Raw genomic sequence first — 20000 nt, forward strand, 5'->3', positions numbered from 1 at the left:
GTTATCTATAAACAGTTAAGTTATATATATATATAACAGGTAGCTGTGTAATACAGATTTAAAACGAAAAAGTATTGAAATATGTTGAAATAATGATAATGAATGAAAGTATATATTATAATAAGAAGAAACAACAAAACAAACATAAAATCACTGGTTAAAAGCCAAGTAGTGTAGTGGACTATGGAGGGAATCGGGAGCCATTAGGGTTTTGCCCCGAGTGTTGTTGTTGTTGTTGTTGTTGTTGCTGTTGTTGACCGAACTGTGCTAGGTAGTGTACATGTTGTTGCTGTTGACCGAACTGTGCCAGGTAGTGTACATGTTGTTGTTGTTGTTGTTGTTGACCTAACTGTGCCAGGTAGTGTACATGTTGTTGTTGTTGACCTAACTGTGCCAGGTAGTGTACATGTTGTTGTTGTTGTTGTTGTTGACCTAACTGTGCCAGGTAGTGTACATGTTGTTGTTGTTGTTGACCTAACTGTGCCAGGTAGTGTACAGTTGTTGTTGTTGTTGTTGTTGTTGACCTAACTGTGCCAGGTAGTGTACATGTTGTTGTTGTTGTTGTTGTTGTTGACCTAACTGTGCCAGGTAGTGTACATGTTGTTGTTGTTGTTGTTGACCTAACTGTGCCAGGTAGTGTACATGTTGTTGTTGTTGTTGTTGTTGACCTAACTGTGCCAGGTAGTGTACATGTTGTTGTTGTTGTTGTTGACCTAACTGTGTCAGGTAGTGTACATGTTGTTGTTGTTGTTGTTGTTGACCTAACTGTGCCAGGTAGTGTCATGTTGTTGTTGTTGACCTAACTGTGCCAGGTAGTGTACATCTTGTTGTTGTTGTTGTTGACCTAACAGTGACAGGTAGTGTACATGTTGTTGTTGTTGTTGTTGTTGTTGTTGTTGACCTAACTGTGCCAGGTAGTGTACATGTTGTTGTTGTTGACCTAACTGTGCCAGGTAGTGTACATGTTGTTGTTGTTGTTGACCTAACTGTGCCAGGTAGTGTACATGTTGTTGTTGTTGTTGTTGTTGACCTAACTGTGCCAGGTAGTAAACATGTTGTTGTTGTTGTTGTTGTTGACCTAACTGTGCCAGGTAGTGTACATGTTGTTGTTGTGTTGTTGACCTAACTGTGCATGTTGTTGTTGTTGACCTAACTGTGCCAGGTAGTGTACATGTTGTTGTTGTTGTTGTTGTTGACCTAACTGTGCCAGGTAGTGTACATGTTGTTGTTGTTGTTGTTGACCTAACTGTGCCAGGTAGTGTACATGTTGTTGTTGTTGTTGACCTAACTGTGCCAGGTAGTGTACATGTTGTTGTTGTTGTTGTTGACCTAACTGTGCCAGGTAGTGTACATGTTGTTGTTGTTGTTGACCTAACTGTGCCAGGTAGTGTACATGTTGTTGTTGTTGACCTAACTGTGCCAGGTAGTGTACATGTTGTTGTTGTTGTTGTTGACCTAACTGTGCCAGGTAGTGTACATGTTGTTGTTGTTGTTGTTGACCTAACTGTGCCAGGTAGTGTACATGTTGTTGTTGTTGTTGTTGACCTAACTGTGCCAGGTAGTGTACATGTTGTTGTTGTTGACCTACCTGTGCCAGGTAGTGTACATGTTGTTGTTGTTGTTGACCTAACTGTGCCAGGTAGTAAACATGTTGTTGTTGTTGTTGTTGTTGACCTAACTGTGCCAGGTAGTGTACATTTTGTTGTTGTTGTTGTTGTTGTTGTTGTTGTTGACCTAACTGTGCCAGGTAGTGTACATGTTGTTGTTGTTGTTGTTGTTGTTGTTGTTGACCTAACTGTGCCAGGTAGTGTACATGTTGTTGTTGTTGTTGTTGTTGTTGTTGACCTAACTGTGCCAGGTAGTGTACATGTTGTTGTTGTTGACCTACCTGTGCCAGGTAGTGTAAATGCGTTGTAATCGTCGGGTCAGTTTGCGGTAGAGGTGTGAGATGTATCTCAGCATCTCTTCATAGCAGGATCCTGGTTCGCTGTAGCTGGCCAGAGTACTGTCGTTGGACATGTAGCGCGATCGCTGTTCACGCATCAACGCGTTCTCACGCTGCTTCGTCTCAGCGAACTGGGTGGCTATGACCACCAGGCATAGGTTGATCATGAAGAAAGAGCCCACCTGACGAGACGGACGACCAAGAACACACAGAGTTTAGAGAGTAAGAGACAATAAGAAAACTACAGCACGGCAACTTCACTAACCGTAACCGTAACCCCGACCTACACAGGGCCAACCAGAAACATACGCAGAGTTGGGGACAACCAGTAGCTGTCACAGAGTTTAGGCAACTTCACTAACCGTAACCGTAACCCCGACCTACACAGGGCCAACCAGAAACATACGCAGAGTTGGGGACAACCAGTAGCTGTCACAGAGTTTAGGCAACTTCACTAACCATAACCGTAACCCGGCCTACACAGGGCCAACCAGAAACATACGCAGAGTTGGGGACAACCAGTAGCTGTCACAGAGTTTAGGCAACTTCACTAACCGTAACCGTAACCCGACCTACACAGGGCCAACCAGAAACATACGCAGAGTTGGGGACAACCAGTAGCTGTCACAGAGTTTAGGCAACTTCACTAACCATAACCGTAACCCGGCCTACACAGGGCCAACCAGAAACATACGCAGAGTTGGGGACAACCAGTAGCTGTCACAGAGTTTCAGGTCATTAAGGACAAGGCCCATTCCATCATTTAGTTCATTCATTTTAAACTAAAGGTTTTATCACTGAAACCAGGCAGTGGGATGGTGTAGGTGCTGGACTGTGTTAGCCGACAGAAATGACTGACATGCCTGCTGACCACAAAATTGTCACGGATTCTGCCGAGGCTGCCCCTCCTCCTTGCTCGGGCAGGCTTCGGCGTTCGTCGTCCTCCCGGAATACAAGCTACTGCAGATCTATGTTCTATGGTTCTATGTTCTACCTGTTGTTGTCTGATTGTCTCACACCTGTTGCCCATTATGTCATTACTCCTTCCCTATTTAACCCGGTGGCTCCCGTTGTGTTTTGTACCGCGTTTGTTGTTTCGTTTCGTGTGTCGTTTTGGTGAGCGGGTTTGTTCCTCCCTGTGTGGAGGTGTTTTGGTATTGTTGTCTTTACTTCTACAGTAAAGTACGTTTTCATACGAGTTTCTGTGTCCTACGCCTGACTTCGACCCCACCGCATTACACTGACACTCGCGACAAAAAATAAACATACATGTTATTCAAATCATTTCATCCAGACCGCTCGCGTGCGTATCAACGAGCGTCTGCGTAGCCAGGCGCTAAAATAGAACTTGGTTGTATTTTTGACATGTGACGTGCTGCAAGTCCCGCCTCTCCCATCTCCTCATTGGTTTTTAGGAGCACACCTGCTAAACCTAGTTAGTTTCTAGTAATCTCTCCTCCTTCAGTCTTCGTCTTCTTCTTCTTTGGACTTTATTTGGCGCTTACATTTACATTATTTAGCAGACGCTCTTATCCAGAGCGAGTTACAGTTAGTGCATACATTATTTTAAAAAAATTTAAAAGATGAACTGAGGTCCGCGCTCCAGTCCAGTTGGTGGCGGTAATGCACCTTACAGTTGGTTGCCAATTGGTTGCGCCGAGTGGCGCAGTGGTCTAAGGCACTGCATCGCAGTGCTAGCTGTGCCACTAGAGATCCTGGTTCGAATGTGGGTTTGTTTCCCACGGGGGGTATGACATTTTTTTAAAAATAATGTATGCACTAACTGTAACTCGCTCTGGATAAGAGCGTCTGCTAAATAATGTAAATGTAAGCGCCAAATAAAGTCCAAAGAAGAAGAAGACGAAGACTGAAGGAGGAGAGATTACTAGAAACTAACTAGGTTTAACCTTTTATCTGTGTATTAATTTCTACAAAGATCCAGAAAAAAAGGACCTTGTGCATTTCAGGTAAAACAACAACAACTCAATGTTTATATCCCAGGATAAATTAGCTAGCAACAGCAAGCTAGCTAAATAAACATGAATGTTTCACGCGTTTCGACCTGTCCCCAAACATATAGTCGGTTCAGAGTTGGTTTTGATATTTCAACCTGCGAGTCCTGATCGTGTCTGGTGTGGATGGGCAACATCAACATGTGGGCGATGGCGCACACGGACACATGCGCGTGCCCGGTCTAGTCAGCATGTTATTTAAAAAATTATCACAGAGAGATTATATTCTATACTCTGTATCAGTCTCCCTGCTCCACAGAGAGATTATATTCTATACTCTGTATCAATCCTCCTGCTCCACAGAGAGATTATATTCTATACTCTGTATCAGTCTTGATGCTCCACAGAGAGATTATATTCTATACTCTGTATCAGTCTCCCTGCTCCACAGAGAGATTATATTCTATACTCTGTATCAGTCCTCCTGCTCCACAGAGAGATTATATTCTATACTCTGTATCAGTCCTCCTGCTCCACAGAGAGATTGTATTCTATACTCTGTATCAGTCCTCCTGCTCCACAGAGAGATTGTATTCTATACTCTGTATCAGTCCTCCTGCTCCACAGAGAGATTCTATTCTATACTCTGTATCAGTCCTCCTGCTCCACAGAGAGATTGTATTCTATACTCTGTATCAGTCCTCCTGCTCCACAGAGAGATTATATTCTATACTCTGTATCAGTCTTGATGCTCTCTGTCTGTAAAGCACTTCCTCCTGAGCTGACAGGAGAGAATGACTGTAAATGAGCTGATATAACCAACTGACTTTAGTAAAAACTTAACTCTGACTTTGTCCGCTCTCATCTGTCAGAATCTATACTGTACTCTGTATCACTGTCTGTCTGATTCTATAGTCTGTATCACTGTCTGTCTGATTCTATACTGTACTCTGTATCACTGTCTGTCTGATTCTATACTGTACTCTGTATCACTGTCTGTCTGATTCTATACTGTACTCTGTATCACTGTCTGTCTGATTCTATAGTCTGTATCACTGTCTGTCTGATTCTATGCTGTACTCTGTATCACTGTCTGTCTGATTCTATAGTCTGTATCACTGTCTGTCTGATTCTATAGTGTACTCTGTATCACTGTCTGTCTGATTCTATACTGTACTCTGTATCACTGTCTGTCTGATTCTATACTGTACTCTGTATCACTGTCTGTCTGATTCTATGCTGTACTCTGTATCACTGTCTGTCTGATTCTATACTGTACTCTGTATCACTGTCTGTCTGATTCTATACTGTACTCTGTATCACTGCTGTCTGTCTGATTCTATACTGTACTCTGTATCACTGTCTGTCTGATTCATACTGTACCACTGTCTGTCTGATTCAGACTCTGCCGGCTAAGCCCGTCCTCCTCCTACTCCCTACTTCAAAGTCCTGTAGAGAAACTAGAAACTAGGTCACCACCGAGCAGCAGAAGGAGAGGAGCAGGACAGACAGCTGGGTTTCAACCCAAGTCCTCTGTATTAGCCTGCTGAGCTAAAGCCTAGGCATCAACTAGTGGAGATGACAAGTCTACAGGGTTAAAGCCGATCAGTATAAAATATATATATAGTCACTATGATGAGGAGTATATATATATATATATATATATATATATATATATTATATATATATATATATATATATATATATATATATATATATATATACAGTCACTATGATGAGCAGTATAAAATATATACAGTCACTATGATGAGCAGTATAAAATATATATACTCACTATGATGAGCAGTATAAAATATATATAGTCACTATGATGAGCAGTATAAAATATATATACTCACCATGATGAGCAGTATAAAATATATATAGTCACTATGATGAGCAGTATAAAATATATATACTCACTATGATGAGCAGTATAAAATATATATAGTCACTATGATGAGCAGTATAAAATATATATAGTCACTATGATGAGCAGTATAAAATATATATAGTCACTATGATGAGCAGTATAAAATATATATAGTCACTATGATGAGCAGTATAAAATATATATAGTCACTATGATGAGCAGTATAAAATATATATAGTCACTATGATGAGCAGTATAAAATATATATAGTCACTATGATGAGCAGTATAAAATATATATAGTCACTATGATGAGCAGTATAAAATATATATAGTCACTATGATGAGCAGTATAAAATATATATAGTCACTATGATGAGCAGTATAAAATATATATAGTCACTATGATGAGCAGTATAAAATATATATAGTCACTATGATGAGCAGTATAAAATATATATACTCACTATGATGAGCAGTATAAAATATATATACTCACTATGATGAGCAGTATAAAATATATATAGTCACTATGATGAGCAGTATAAAATATATATACTCACTATGATGAGCAGTATAAAATATATATAGTCACTATGATGAGCAGTATAAAATATATATAGTCACTATGATGAGCAGTATAAAATATATATAGTCACTATGATGAGCAGTATAAAATATATATAGTCACTATGATGAGCAGTATAAAATATATATTGTCACTATGATGAGCAGTATAAAATATATATACTCACTATGATGAGCAGTATAAAATATATATAGTCACTATGATGAGCAGTATAAAATATATATACTCACTATGATGAGCAGTATAAAATATATATAGTCACTATGATGAGCAGTATAAAATATATATAGTCACTATGATGAGCAGTATAAAATATATATAGTCACTATGATGAGCAGTATAAAATATATATAGTCACTATGATGAGCAGTATAAAATATATATAGTCACTATGATGAGCAGTATAAAATATATATAGTCACTATGATGAGCAGTATAAAATATATATAGTCACTATGATGAGCAGTATAAAATATATATACTCACTATGATGAGCAGTATAAAATATATATAGTCACTATGATGAGCAGTATAAAATATATATAGTCACTATGATGAGCAGTATAAAATATATATAGTCACTATGATGAGGAGTATAAAATATATATACTCACTATGATGAGCAGTATAAAATATATACAGTCACTATGATGAGCAGTATAAAATATATATAGTCACTATGATGAGCAGTATAAAATATATATAGTCACTATGATGAGCAGTATAAAATATATATAGTCACTATGATGAGCAGTATAAAATATATATACTCACTATGATGAGCAGTATAAAATATATATACTCACTATGATGAGCAGTATAAAATATATATACTCACTATGATGAGCAGTATAAAATATATATACTCACTATGATGAGGAGTATAAAATATATATACTCACTATGATGAGCAGTATAAAATATATATAGTCACTATGATGAGCAGTATAAAATATATATACTCACTATGATGAGCAGTATAAAATATATATAGTCACTATGATGAGCAGTATAAAATATATATACTCACTATGATGAGCAGTATAAAATATATATAGTCACTATGATGAGCAGTATAAAATATATATAGTCACTATGATGAGCAGTATAAAATATATATACTCACTATGATGAGCAGTATAAAATATATATAGTCACTATGATGAGCAGTATAAAATATATATACTCACTATGATGAGCAGTATAAAATATATATACTCACTATGATGAGCAGTATAAAATATATATACTCACTATGATGAGCAGTATAAAATATATATACTCACTATGATGAGCAGTATAAAATATATATAGTCACTATGATGAGCAGTATAAAATATATATAGTCACTATGATGAGCAGTATAAAATATATATAGTCACTATGATGAGCAGTATAAAATATATATACTCACTATGATGAGCAGTATAAAATATATATAGTCACTATGATGAGCAGTATAAAATATATATAGTCACTATGATGAGCAGTATAAAATATATATACTCACTATGATGAGCAGTATAAAATATATATACTCACTATGATGAGCAGTATAAAATATATATAGTCACTATGATGAGCAGTATAAAATATATATACTCACTATGATGAGCAGTATAAAATATATATACTCACTATGATGAGCAGTATAAAATATATATACTCACTATGATGAGCAGTATAAAATATATATAGTCACTATGATGAGCAGTATAAAATATATATAGTCACTATGATGAGCAGTATAAAATATATATAGTCACTATGATGAGCAGTATAAAATATATATACTCACTATGATGAGCAGTATAAAATATATATAGTCACTATGATGAGCAGTATAAAATATATATAGTCACTATGATGAGCAGTATAAAATATATATACTCACTATGATGAGCAGTATAAAATATATATACTCACTATGATGAGCAGTATAAAATATATATAGTCACTATGATGAGCAGTATAAAATATATATACTCACTATGATGAGCAGTATAAAATATATATACTCACTATGATGAGCAGTATAAAATATATATAGTCACTATGATGAGCAGTATAAAATATATATACTCACTATGATGAGCAGTATAAAATATATATAGTCACTATGATGAGCAGTATAAAATATATATAGTCACTATGATGAGCAGTATAAAATATATATAGTCACTATGATGAGCAGTATAAAATATATATACTCACTATGATGAGCAGTATAAAATATATATACTCACTATGATGAGCAGTATAAAATATATATACTCACTATGATGAGCAGTATAAAATATATATAGTCACTATGATGAGCAGTATAAAATATATATAGTCACTATGATGAGCAGTATAAAATATATATACTCACTATGATGAGCAGTATAAAATATATATACTCACTATGATGAGCAGTATAAAATATATATAGTCACTATGATGAGCAGTATAAAATATATATACTCACTATGATGAGCAGTATAAAATATATATACTCACTATGATGAGCAGTATAAAATATATATAGTCACTATGATGAGCAGTATAAAATATATATAGTCACTATGATGAGCAGTATAAAATATATATACTCACTATGATGAGCAGTATAAAATATATATACTCACTATGATGAGCAGTATAAAATATATATACTCACTATGATGAGCAGTATAAAATATATATACTCACTATGATGAGCAGTATAAAATATATATAGTCACTATGATGAGCAGTATAAAATATATATAGTCACTATGATGAGCAGTATAAAATATATATACTCACTATGATGAGCAGTATAAAATATATATAGTCACTATGATGAGCAGTATAAAATATATATACTCACTATGATGAGCAGTATAAAATATATATAGTCACTATGATGAGCAGTATAAAATATATATAGTCACTATGATGAGCAGTATAAAATATATATACTCACTATGATGAGCAGTATAAAATATATATAGTCACTATGATGAGCAGTATAAAATATATATAGTCACTATGATGAGCAGTATAAAATATATATACTCACTATGATGAGCAGTATAAAATATATATACTCACTATGATGAGCAGTATAAAATATATATAGTCACTATGATGAGCAGTATAAAATATATATAGTCACTATGATGAGCAGTATAAAATATATATAGTCACTATGATGAGCAGTATAAAATATATATAGTCACTATGATGAGCAGTATAAAATATATATACTCACTATGATGAGCAGTATAAAATATATATAGTCACTATGATGAGCAGTATAAAATATATATAGTCACTATGATGAGCAGTATAAAATATATATAGTCACTATGATGAGCAGTATAAAATATATATAGTCACTATGATGAGCAGTATAAAATATATATAGTCACTATGATGAGCAGTATAAAATATATATACTCACTATGATGAGCAGTATAAAATATATATACTCACTATGATGAGCAGTATAAAATATATATAGTCACTATGATGAGCAGTATAAAATATATATACTCACTATGATGAGCAGTATAAAATATATATAGTCACTATGATGAGCAGTATAAAATATATATAGTCACTATGATGAGCAGTATAAAATATATATAGTCACTATGATGAGCAGTATAAAATATATATACTCACTATGATGAGCAGTATAAAATATATATAGTCACTATGATGAGCAGTATAAAATATATATAGTCACTATGATGAGCAGTATAAAATATATATAGTCACTATGATGAGCAGTATAAAATATATATAGTCACTATGATGAGCAGTATAAAATATATATACTCACTATGATGAGCAGTATAAAATATATATACTCACTATGATGAGCAGTATAAAATATATATAGTCACTATGATGAGCAGTATAAAATATATATAGTCACTATGATGAGCAGTATAAAATATATATAGTCACTATGATGAGCAGTATAAAATATATATAGTCACTATGATGAGCAGTATAAAATATATATAGTCACTATGATGAGCAGTATAAAATATATATACTCACTATGATGAGCAGTATAAAATATATATAGTCACTATGATGAGCAGTATAAAATATATATAGTCACTATGATGAGCAGTATAAAATATATATAGTCACTATGATGAGCAGTATAAAATATATATACTCACTATGATGAGCAGTATAAAATATATATAGTCACTATGATGAGCAGTATAAAATATATATACTCACTATGATGAGCAGTATAAAATATATATACTCACTATGATGAGCAGTATAAAATATATATAGTCACTATGATGAGCAGTATAAAATATATATACTCACTATGATGAGCAGTATAAAATATATATAGTCACTATGATGAGCAGTATAAAATATATATACTCACTATGATGAGCAGTATAAAATATATATAGTCACTATGATGAGCAGTATAAAATATATATAGTCACTATGATGAGCAGTATAAAATATATATACTCACTATGATGAGCAGTATAAAATATATATACTCACTATGATGAGCAGTATAAAATATATATACTCACTATGATGAGCAGTATAATATATATATAGTCACTATGATGAGCAGTATAAAATATATATAGTCACTATGATGAGCAGTATAAAATATATACTCACTATGATGAGCAGTATAAAATATATATACTCACTATGATGAGCAGTATAAAATATATATAGTCACTATGATGAGCAGTATAAAATATATATAGTCACTATGATGAGGAGTATAAAATATATATACTCACTATGATGAGCAGTATAAAATATATATAGTCACTATGATGAGCAGTATAAAATATATATACTCACTATGATGAGCAGTATAAAATATATATAGTCACTATGATGAGCAGTATAAAATATATATACTCACTATGATGAGCAGTATAAAATATATATAGTCACTATGATGAGCAGTATAAAATATATATAGTCACTATGATGAGCAGTATAAAATATATATAGTCACTATGATGAGCAGTATAAAATATATATAGTCACTATGATGAGCAGTATAAAATATATATACTCACTATGATGAGCAGTATAAAATATATATAGTCACTATGATGAGCAGTATAAAATATATATAGTCACTATGATGAGCAGTATAAAATATATATAGTCACTATGATGAGCAGTATAAAAATATATATACTCACTATGATGAGCAGTATAAAATATATATAGTCACTATGATGAGCAGTATAAAATATATATAGTCACTATGATGAGCAGTATAAAATATATATACTCACTATGATGAGCAGTATAAAATATATATACTCACTATGATGAGCAGTATAAAATATATATAGTCACTATGATGAGCAGTATAAAATATATATAGTCACTATGATGAGCAGTATAAAATATATATAGTCACTATGATGAGCAGTATAAAATATATATACTCACTATGATGAGCAGTATAAAATATATATACTCACTATGATGAGCAGTATAAAATATATATACTCACTATGATGAGCAGTATAAAATATATATACTCACTATGATGAGCAGTATAAAATATATATACTCACTATGATGAGCAGTATAAAATATATATAGTCACTATGATGAGCAGTATAAAATATATATAGTCACTATGATGAGCAGTATAAAATATATATAGTCACTATGATGAGCAGTATAAAATATATATAGTCACTATGATGAGCAGTATAAAATATATATACTCACTATGATGAGCAGTATAAAATATATATAGTCACTATGATGAGCAGTATAAAATATATATACTCACTATGATGAGCAGTATAAAATATATATAGTCACTATGATGAGCAGTATAAAATATATATACTCACTATGATGAGCAGTATAAAATATATATACTCACTATGATGAGCAGTATAAAAATATATATACTCACTATGATGAGCAGTATAAAATATATATAGTCACTATGATGAGCAGTATAAAATATATATAGTCACTATGATGAGCAGTATAAAATATATATACTCACTATGATGAGCAGTATAAAATATATATAGTCACTATGATGAGCAGTATAAAATATATATAGTCACTATGATGAGCAGTATAAAATATATATACTCACTATGATGAGCAGTATAAAATATATATACTCACTATGATGAGCAGTATAAAATATATATAGTCACTATGATGAGCAGTATAAAATATATATAGTCACTATGATGAGCAGTATAAAATATATATAGTCACTATGATGAGCAGTATAAAATATATATAGTCACTATGATGAGCAGTATAAAATATATATACTCACTATGATGAGCAGTATAAAATATATATACTCACTATGATGAGCAGTATAAAATATATATACTCACTATGATGAGCAGTATAAAATATATATACTCACTATGATGAGCAGTATAAAATATATATAGTCACTATGATGAGCAGTATAAAATATATATAGTCACTATGATGAGCAGTATAAAATATATATAGTCACTATGATGAGCAGTATAAAATATATATACTCACTATGATGAGCAGTATAAAATATATATAGTCACTATGATGAGCAGTATAAAATATATATAGTCACTATGATGAGCAGTATAAAATATATATAGTCACTATGATGAGCAGTATAAAATATATATACTCACTATGATGAGCAGTATAAAATATATATAGTCACTATGATGAGCAGTATAAAATATATATACTCACTATGATGAGCAGTATAAAATATATATAGTCACTATGATGAGCAGTATAAAATATATATACTCACTATGATGAGCAGTATAAAATATATATACTCACTATGATGAGCAGTATAAAATATATATACTCACTATGATGAGCAGTATAAAATATATATACTCACTATGATGAGCAGTATAAAATATATATAGTCACTATGATGAGCAGTATAAAATATATATAGTCACTATGATGAGCAGTATAAAATATATATACTCACTATGATGAGCAGTATAAAATATATATACTCACTATGATGAGCAGTATAAAATATATATACTCACTATGATGAGCAGTATAAAATATATATACTCACTATGATGAGCAGTATAAAATATATATAGTCACTATGATGAGCAGTATAAAATATATATAGTCACTATGATGAGCAGTATAAAATATATATAGTCACTATGATGAGCAGTATAAAATATATATAGTCACTATGATGAGCAGTATAAAATATATATAGTCACTATGATGAGCAGTATAAAATATATATAGTCACTATGATGAGCAGTATAAAATATATATAGTCACTATGATGAGCAGTATAAAATATATATAGTCACTATGATGAGCAGTATAAAATATATATACTCACTATGATGAGCAGTATAAAATATATATACTCACTATGATGAGCAGTATAAAATATATATACTCACTATGATGAGCAGTATAAAATATATATACTCACTATGATGAGCAGTATAAAATATATATACTCACTATGATGAGCAGTATAAAATATATATAGTCACTATGATGAGCAGTATAAAATATATATAGTCACTATGATGAGCAGTATAAAATATATATACTCACTATGATGAGCAGTATAAAATATATATAGTCACTATGATGAGCAGTATAAAATATATATAGTCACTATGATGAGCAGTATAAAATATATATAGTCACTATGATGAGGAGTATAAAATATATATACTCACTATGATGAGCAGTATAAAATATATATAGTCACTATGATGAGCAGTATAAAATATATATAGTCACTATGATGAGCAGTATAAAATATATATAGTCACTATGATGAGCAGTATAAAATATATATACTCACTATGATGAGCAGTATAAAATATATATACTCACTATGATGAGCAGTATAAAATATATATAGTCACTATGATGAGCAGTATAAAATATATATAGTCACTATGATGAGCAGTATAAAATATATATAGTCACTATGATGAGCAGTATAAAATATATATACTCACTATGATGAGCAGTATAAAATATATATAGTCACTATGATGAGCAGTATAAAATATATATAGTCACTATGATGAGCAGTATAAAATATATATACTCACTATGATGAGCAGTATAAAATATATATAGTCACTATGATGAGCAGTATAAAATATATATAGTCACTATGATGAGCAGTATAAAATATATATAGTCACTATGATGAGCAGTATAAAATATATATACTCACTATGATGAGCAGTATAAAATATATATACTCACTATGATGAGCAGTATAAAATATATATACTCACTATGATGAGCAGTATAAAATATATATACTCACTATGATGAGCAGTATAAAATATATATACTCACTATGATGAGCAGTATAAAATATATATACTCACTATGATGAGCAGTATAAAATATATATAGTCACTATGATGAGCAGTATAAAATATATATACTCACTATGATGAGCAGTATAAAATATATATAGTCACTATGATGAGCAGTATAAAATATATATAGTCACTATGATGAGCAGTATAAAATATATATACTCACTATGATGAGCAGTATAAAATATATATAGTCACTATGATGAGCAGTATAAAATATATATAGTCACTATGATGAGCAGTATAAAATATATATACTCACTATGATGAGCAGTATAAAATATATATAGTCACTATGATGAGCAGTATAAAATATATATAGTCACTATGATGAGCAGTATAAAATATATATAGTCACTATGATGAGCAGTATAAAATATATATAGTCACTATGATGAGCAGTATAAAATATATATACTCACTATGATGAGCAGTATAAAATATATATAGTCACTATGATGAGCAGTATAAAATATATATAGTCACTATGATGAGCAGTATAAAATATATATAGTCACTATGATGAGCAGTATAAAATATATATACTCACTATGATGAGCAGTATAAAATATATATAGTCACTATGATGAGCAGTATAAAATATATATACTCACTATGATGAGCAGTATAAAATATATATACTCACTATGATGAGCAGTATAAAATATATATACTCACTATGATGAGCAGTATAAAATATATATAGTCACTATGATGAGCAGTATAAAATATATATAGTCACTATGATGAGCAGTATAAAATATATATACTCACTATGATGAGCAGTATAAAATATATATAGTCACTATGATGAGCAGTATAAAATATATATACTCACTATGATGAGCAGTATAAAATATATATAGTCACTATGATGAGCAGTATAAAATATATATACTCACTATGATGAGCAGTATAAAATATATATACTCACTATGATGAGCAGTATAAAATATATATAGTCACTATGATGAGCAGTATAAAATATATATAGTCACTATGATGAGCAGTATAAAATATATATAGTCACTATGATGAGCAGTATAAAATATATATACTCACTATGATGAGCAGTATAAAATATATATAGTCACTATGATGAGCAGTATAAAATATATATACTCACTATGATGAGCAGTATAAAATATATATAGTCACTATGATGAGCAGTATAAAATATATATAGTCACTATGATGAGCAGTATAAAATATATATACTCACTATGATGAGCAGTATAAAATATATATAGTCACTATGATGAGCAGTATAAAATATATATACTCACTATGATGAGCAGTATAAAATATATATACTCACTATGATGAGCAGTATAAAATATATATAGTCACTATGATGAGCAGTATAAAATATATATACTCACTATGATGAGCAGTATAAAATATATATACTCACTATGATGAGCAGTATAAAATATATATAGTCACTATGATGAGCAGTATAAAATATATATAGTCACTATGATGAGCAGTATAAAATATATATAGTCACTATGATGAGCAGTATAAAATATATATACTCACTATGATGAGCAGTATAAAATATATATAGTCACTATGATGAGCAGTATAAAATATATATAGTCACTATGATGAGCAGTATAAAATATATATACTCACTATGATGAGCAGTATAAAATATATATAGTCACTATGATGAGCAGTATAAAATATATATAGTCACTATGATGAGCAGTATAAAATATATATACTCACTATGATGAGCAGTATAAAATATATATAGTCACTATGATGAGCAGTATAAAATATATATAGTCACTATGATGAGCAGTATAAAATATATATAGTCACTATGATGAGCAGTATAAAATATATATAGTCACTATGATGAGCAGTATAAAATATATATAGTCACTATGATGAGCAGTATAAAATATATATAGTCACTATGATGAGCAGTATAAAATATATATACTCACTATGATGAGCAGTATAAAATATATATAGTCACTATGATGAGCAGTATAAAATATATATACTCACTATGATGAGCAGTATAAAATATATATAGTCACTATGATGAGCAGTATAAAATATATATAGTCACTATGATGAGCAGTATAAAATATATATACTCACTATGATGAGCAGTATAAAATATATATACTCACTATGATGAGCAGTATAAAATATATATAGTCACTATGATGAGCAGTATAAAATATATATAGTCACTATGATGAGCAGTATAAAATATATATAGTCACTATGATGAGCAGTATAAAATATATATAGTCACTATGATGAGCAGTATAAAATATATATACTCACTATGATGAGCAGTATAAAATATATATAGTCACTATGATGAGCAGTATAAAATATATATAGTCACTATGATGAGCAGTATAAAATATATATACTCACTATGATGAGCAGTATAAAATATATATAGTCACTATGATGAGCAGTATAAAATATATATAGTCACTATGATGAGCAGTATAAAATATATATACTCACTATGATGAGCAGTATAAAATATATATACTCACTATGATGAGCAGTATAAAATATATATAGTCACTATGATGAGCAGTATAAAATATATATAGTCACTATGATGAGCAGTATAAAATATATATAGTCACTATGATGAGCAGTATAAAATATATATAGTCACTATGATGAGCAGTATAAAATATATATACTCACTATGATGAGCAGTATAAAATATATATAGTCACTATGATGAGCAGTATAAAATATATATAGTCACTATGATGAGCAGTATAAAATATATATAGTCACTATGATGAGCAGTATAAAATATATATACTCACTATGATGAGCAGTATAAAATATATATAGTCACTATGATGAGCAGTATAAAATATATATAGTCACTATGATGAGCAGTATAAAATATATATAGTCACTATGATGAGCAGTATAAAATATATATAGTCACTATGATGAGCAGTATAAAATATATATAGTCACTATGATGAGCAGTATAAAATATATATACTCACTATGATGAGCAGTATAAAATATATATAGTCACTATGATGAGCAGTATAAAATATATATAGTCACTATGATGAGCAGTATAAAATATATATACTCACTATGATGAGCAGTATAAAATATATATAGTCACTATGATGAGCAGTATAAAATATATATAGTCACTATGATGAGCAGTATAAAATATATATACTCACTATGATGAGCAGTATAAAATATATATAGTCACTATGATGAGCAGTATAAAATATATATAGTCACTATGATGAGCAGTATAAAATATATATAGTCACTATGATGAGCAGTATAAAATATATATAGTCACTATGATGAGCAGTATAAAATATATATAGTCACTATGATGAGCAGTATAAAATATATATACTCACTATGATGAGCAGTATAAAATATATATAGTCACTATGATGAGCAGTATAAAATATATATAGTCACTATGATGAGCAGTATAAAATATATATACTCACTATGATGAGCAGTATAAAATATATATAGTCACTATGATGAGCAGTATAAAATATATATAGTCACTATGATGAGCAGTATAAAATATATATAGTCACTATGATGAGCAGTATAAAATATATATAGTCACTATGATGAGCAGTATAAAATATATATAGTCACTATGATGAGCAGTATAAAATATATATAGTCACTATGATGAGCAGTATAAAATATATATACTCACTATGATGAGCAGTATAAAATATATATAGTCACTATGATGAGCAGTATAAAATATATATAGTCACTATGATGAGCAGTATAAAATATATATAGTCACTATGATGAGCAGTATAAAATATATATAGTCACTATGATGAGCAGTATAAAATATATATAGTCACTATGATGAGCAGTATAAAATATATATACTCACTATGATGAGCAGTATAAAATATATATACTCACTATGATGAGCAGTATAAAATATATATAGTCACTATGATGAGCAGTATAAAATATATATAGTCACTATGATGAGCAGTATAAAATATATATAGTCACTATGATGAGCAGTATAAAATATATATAGTCACTATGATGAGCAGTATAAAATATATATACTCACTATGATGAGCAGTATAAAATATATATAGTCACTATGATGAGCAGTATAAAATATATATACTCACTATGATGAGCAGTATAAAATATATATAGTCACTATGATGAGCAGTATAAAATATATATAGTCACTATGATGAGCAGTATAAAATATATATACTCACTATGATGAGCAGTATAAAATATATATAGTCACTATGATGAGCAGTATAAAATATATATAGTCACTATGATGAGCAGTATAAAATATATATAGTCACTATGATGAGCAGTATAAAATATATATAGTCACTATGATGAGCAGTATAAAATATATATAGTCACTATGATGAGCAGTATAAAAATATATATACTCACTATGATGAGCAGTATAAAATATATATAGTCACTATGATGAGCAGTATAAAATATATATAGTCACTATGATGAGCAGTATAAAATATATATAGTCACTATGATGAGCAGTATAAAATATATATACTCACTATGATGAGCAGTATAAAATATATATAGTCACTATGATGAGCAGTATAAAATATATATACTCACTATGATGAGCAGTATAAAATATATATAGTCACTATGATGAGCAGTATAAAATATATATACTCACTATGATGAGCAGTATAAAATATATATAGTCACTATGATGAGCAGTATAAAATATATATAGTCACTATGATGAGCAGTATAAAATATATATACTCACTATGATGAGCAGTATAAAATATATATAGTCACTATGATGAGCAGTATAAAATATATATAGTCACTATGATGAGCAGTATAAAATATATATACTCACTATGATGAGCAGTATAAAATATATATAGTCACTATGATGAGCAGTATAAAATATATATAGTCACTATGATGAGCAGTATAAAATATATATAGTCACTATGATGAGCAGTATAAAATATATATAGTCACTATGATGAGCAGTATAAAATATATATAGTCACTATGATGAGCAGTATAAAATATATATAGTCACTATGATGAGCAGTATAAAATATATATAGTCACTATGATGAGCAGTATAAAATATATATACTCACTATGATGAGCAGTATAAAATATATATACTCACTATGATGAGCAGTATAAAATATATATACTCACTATGATGAGCAGTATAAAATATATATACTCACTAT

General features: G+C 30.0%; 1 protein-coding gene across 1 annotated transcript in view; it reads right to left on the bottom strand.

Moving 5' to 3' along the window:
* The window catches only part of cacna1ha (calcium channel, voltage-dependent, T type, alpha 1H subunit a), a 144811-nt gene that overhangs the window by 91005 nt on the left and 33806 nt on the right, over nt 1–20000 (bottom strand). The window contains exon 8 of the mRNA XM_045207652.1: nt 1889–2127. Coding sequence (XP_045063587.1) covers nt 1889–2127 — 239 coding nt within the window. The remainder of the gene's footprint in view (nt 1–1888; nt 2128–20000) is intronic.

Source organism: Coregonus clupeaformis, chromosome 26, assembly GCF_020615455.1.
Source record: "Coregonus clupeaformis isolate EN_2021a chromosome 26, ASM2061545v1, whole genome shotgun sequence".
In the NCBI taxonomy this organism is placed as follows: Eukaryota; Metazoa; Chordata; class Actinopteri; order Salmoniformes; family Salmonidae; genus Coregonus; species Coregonus clupeaformis.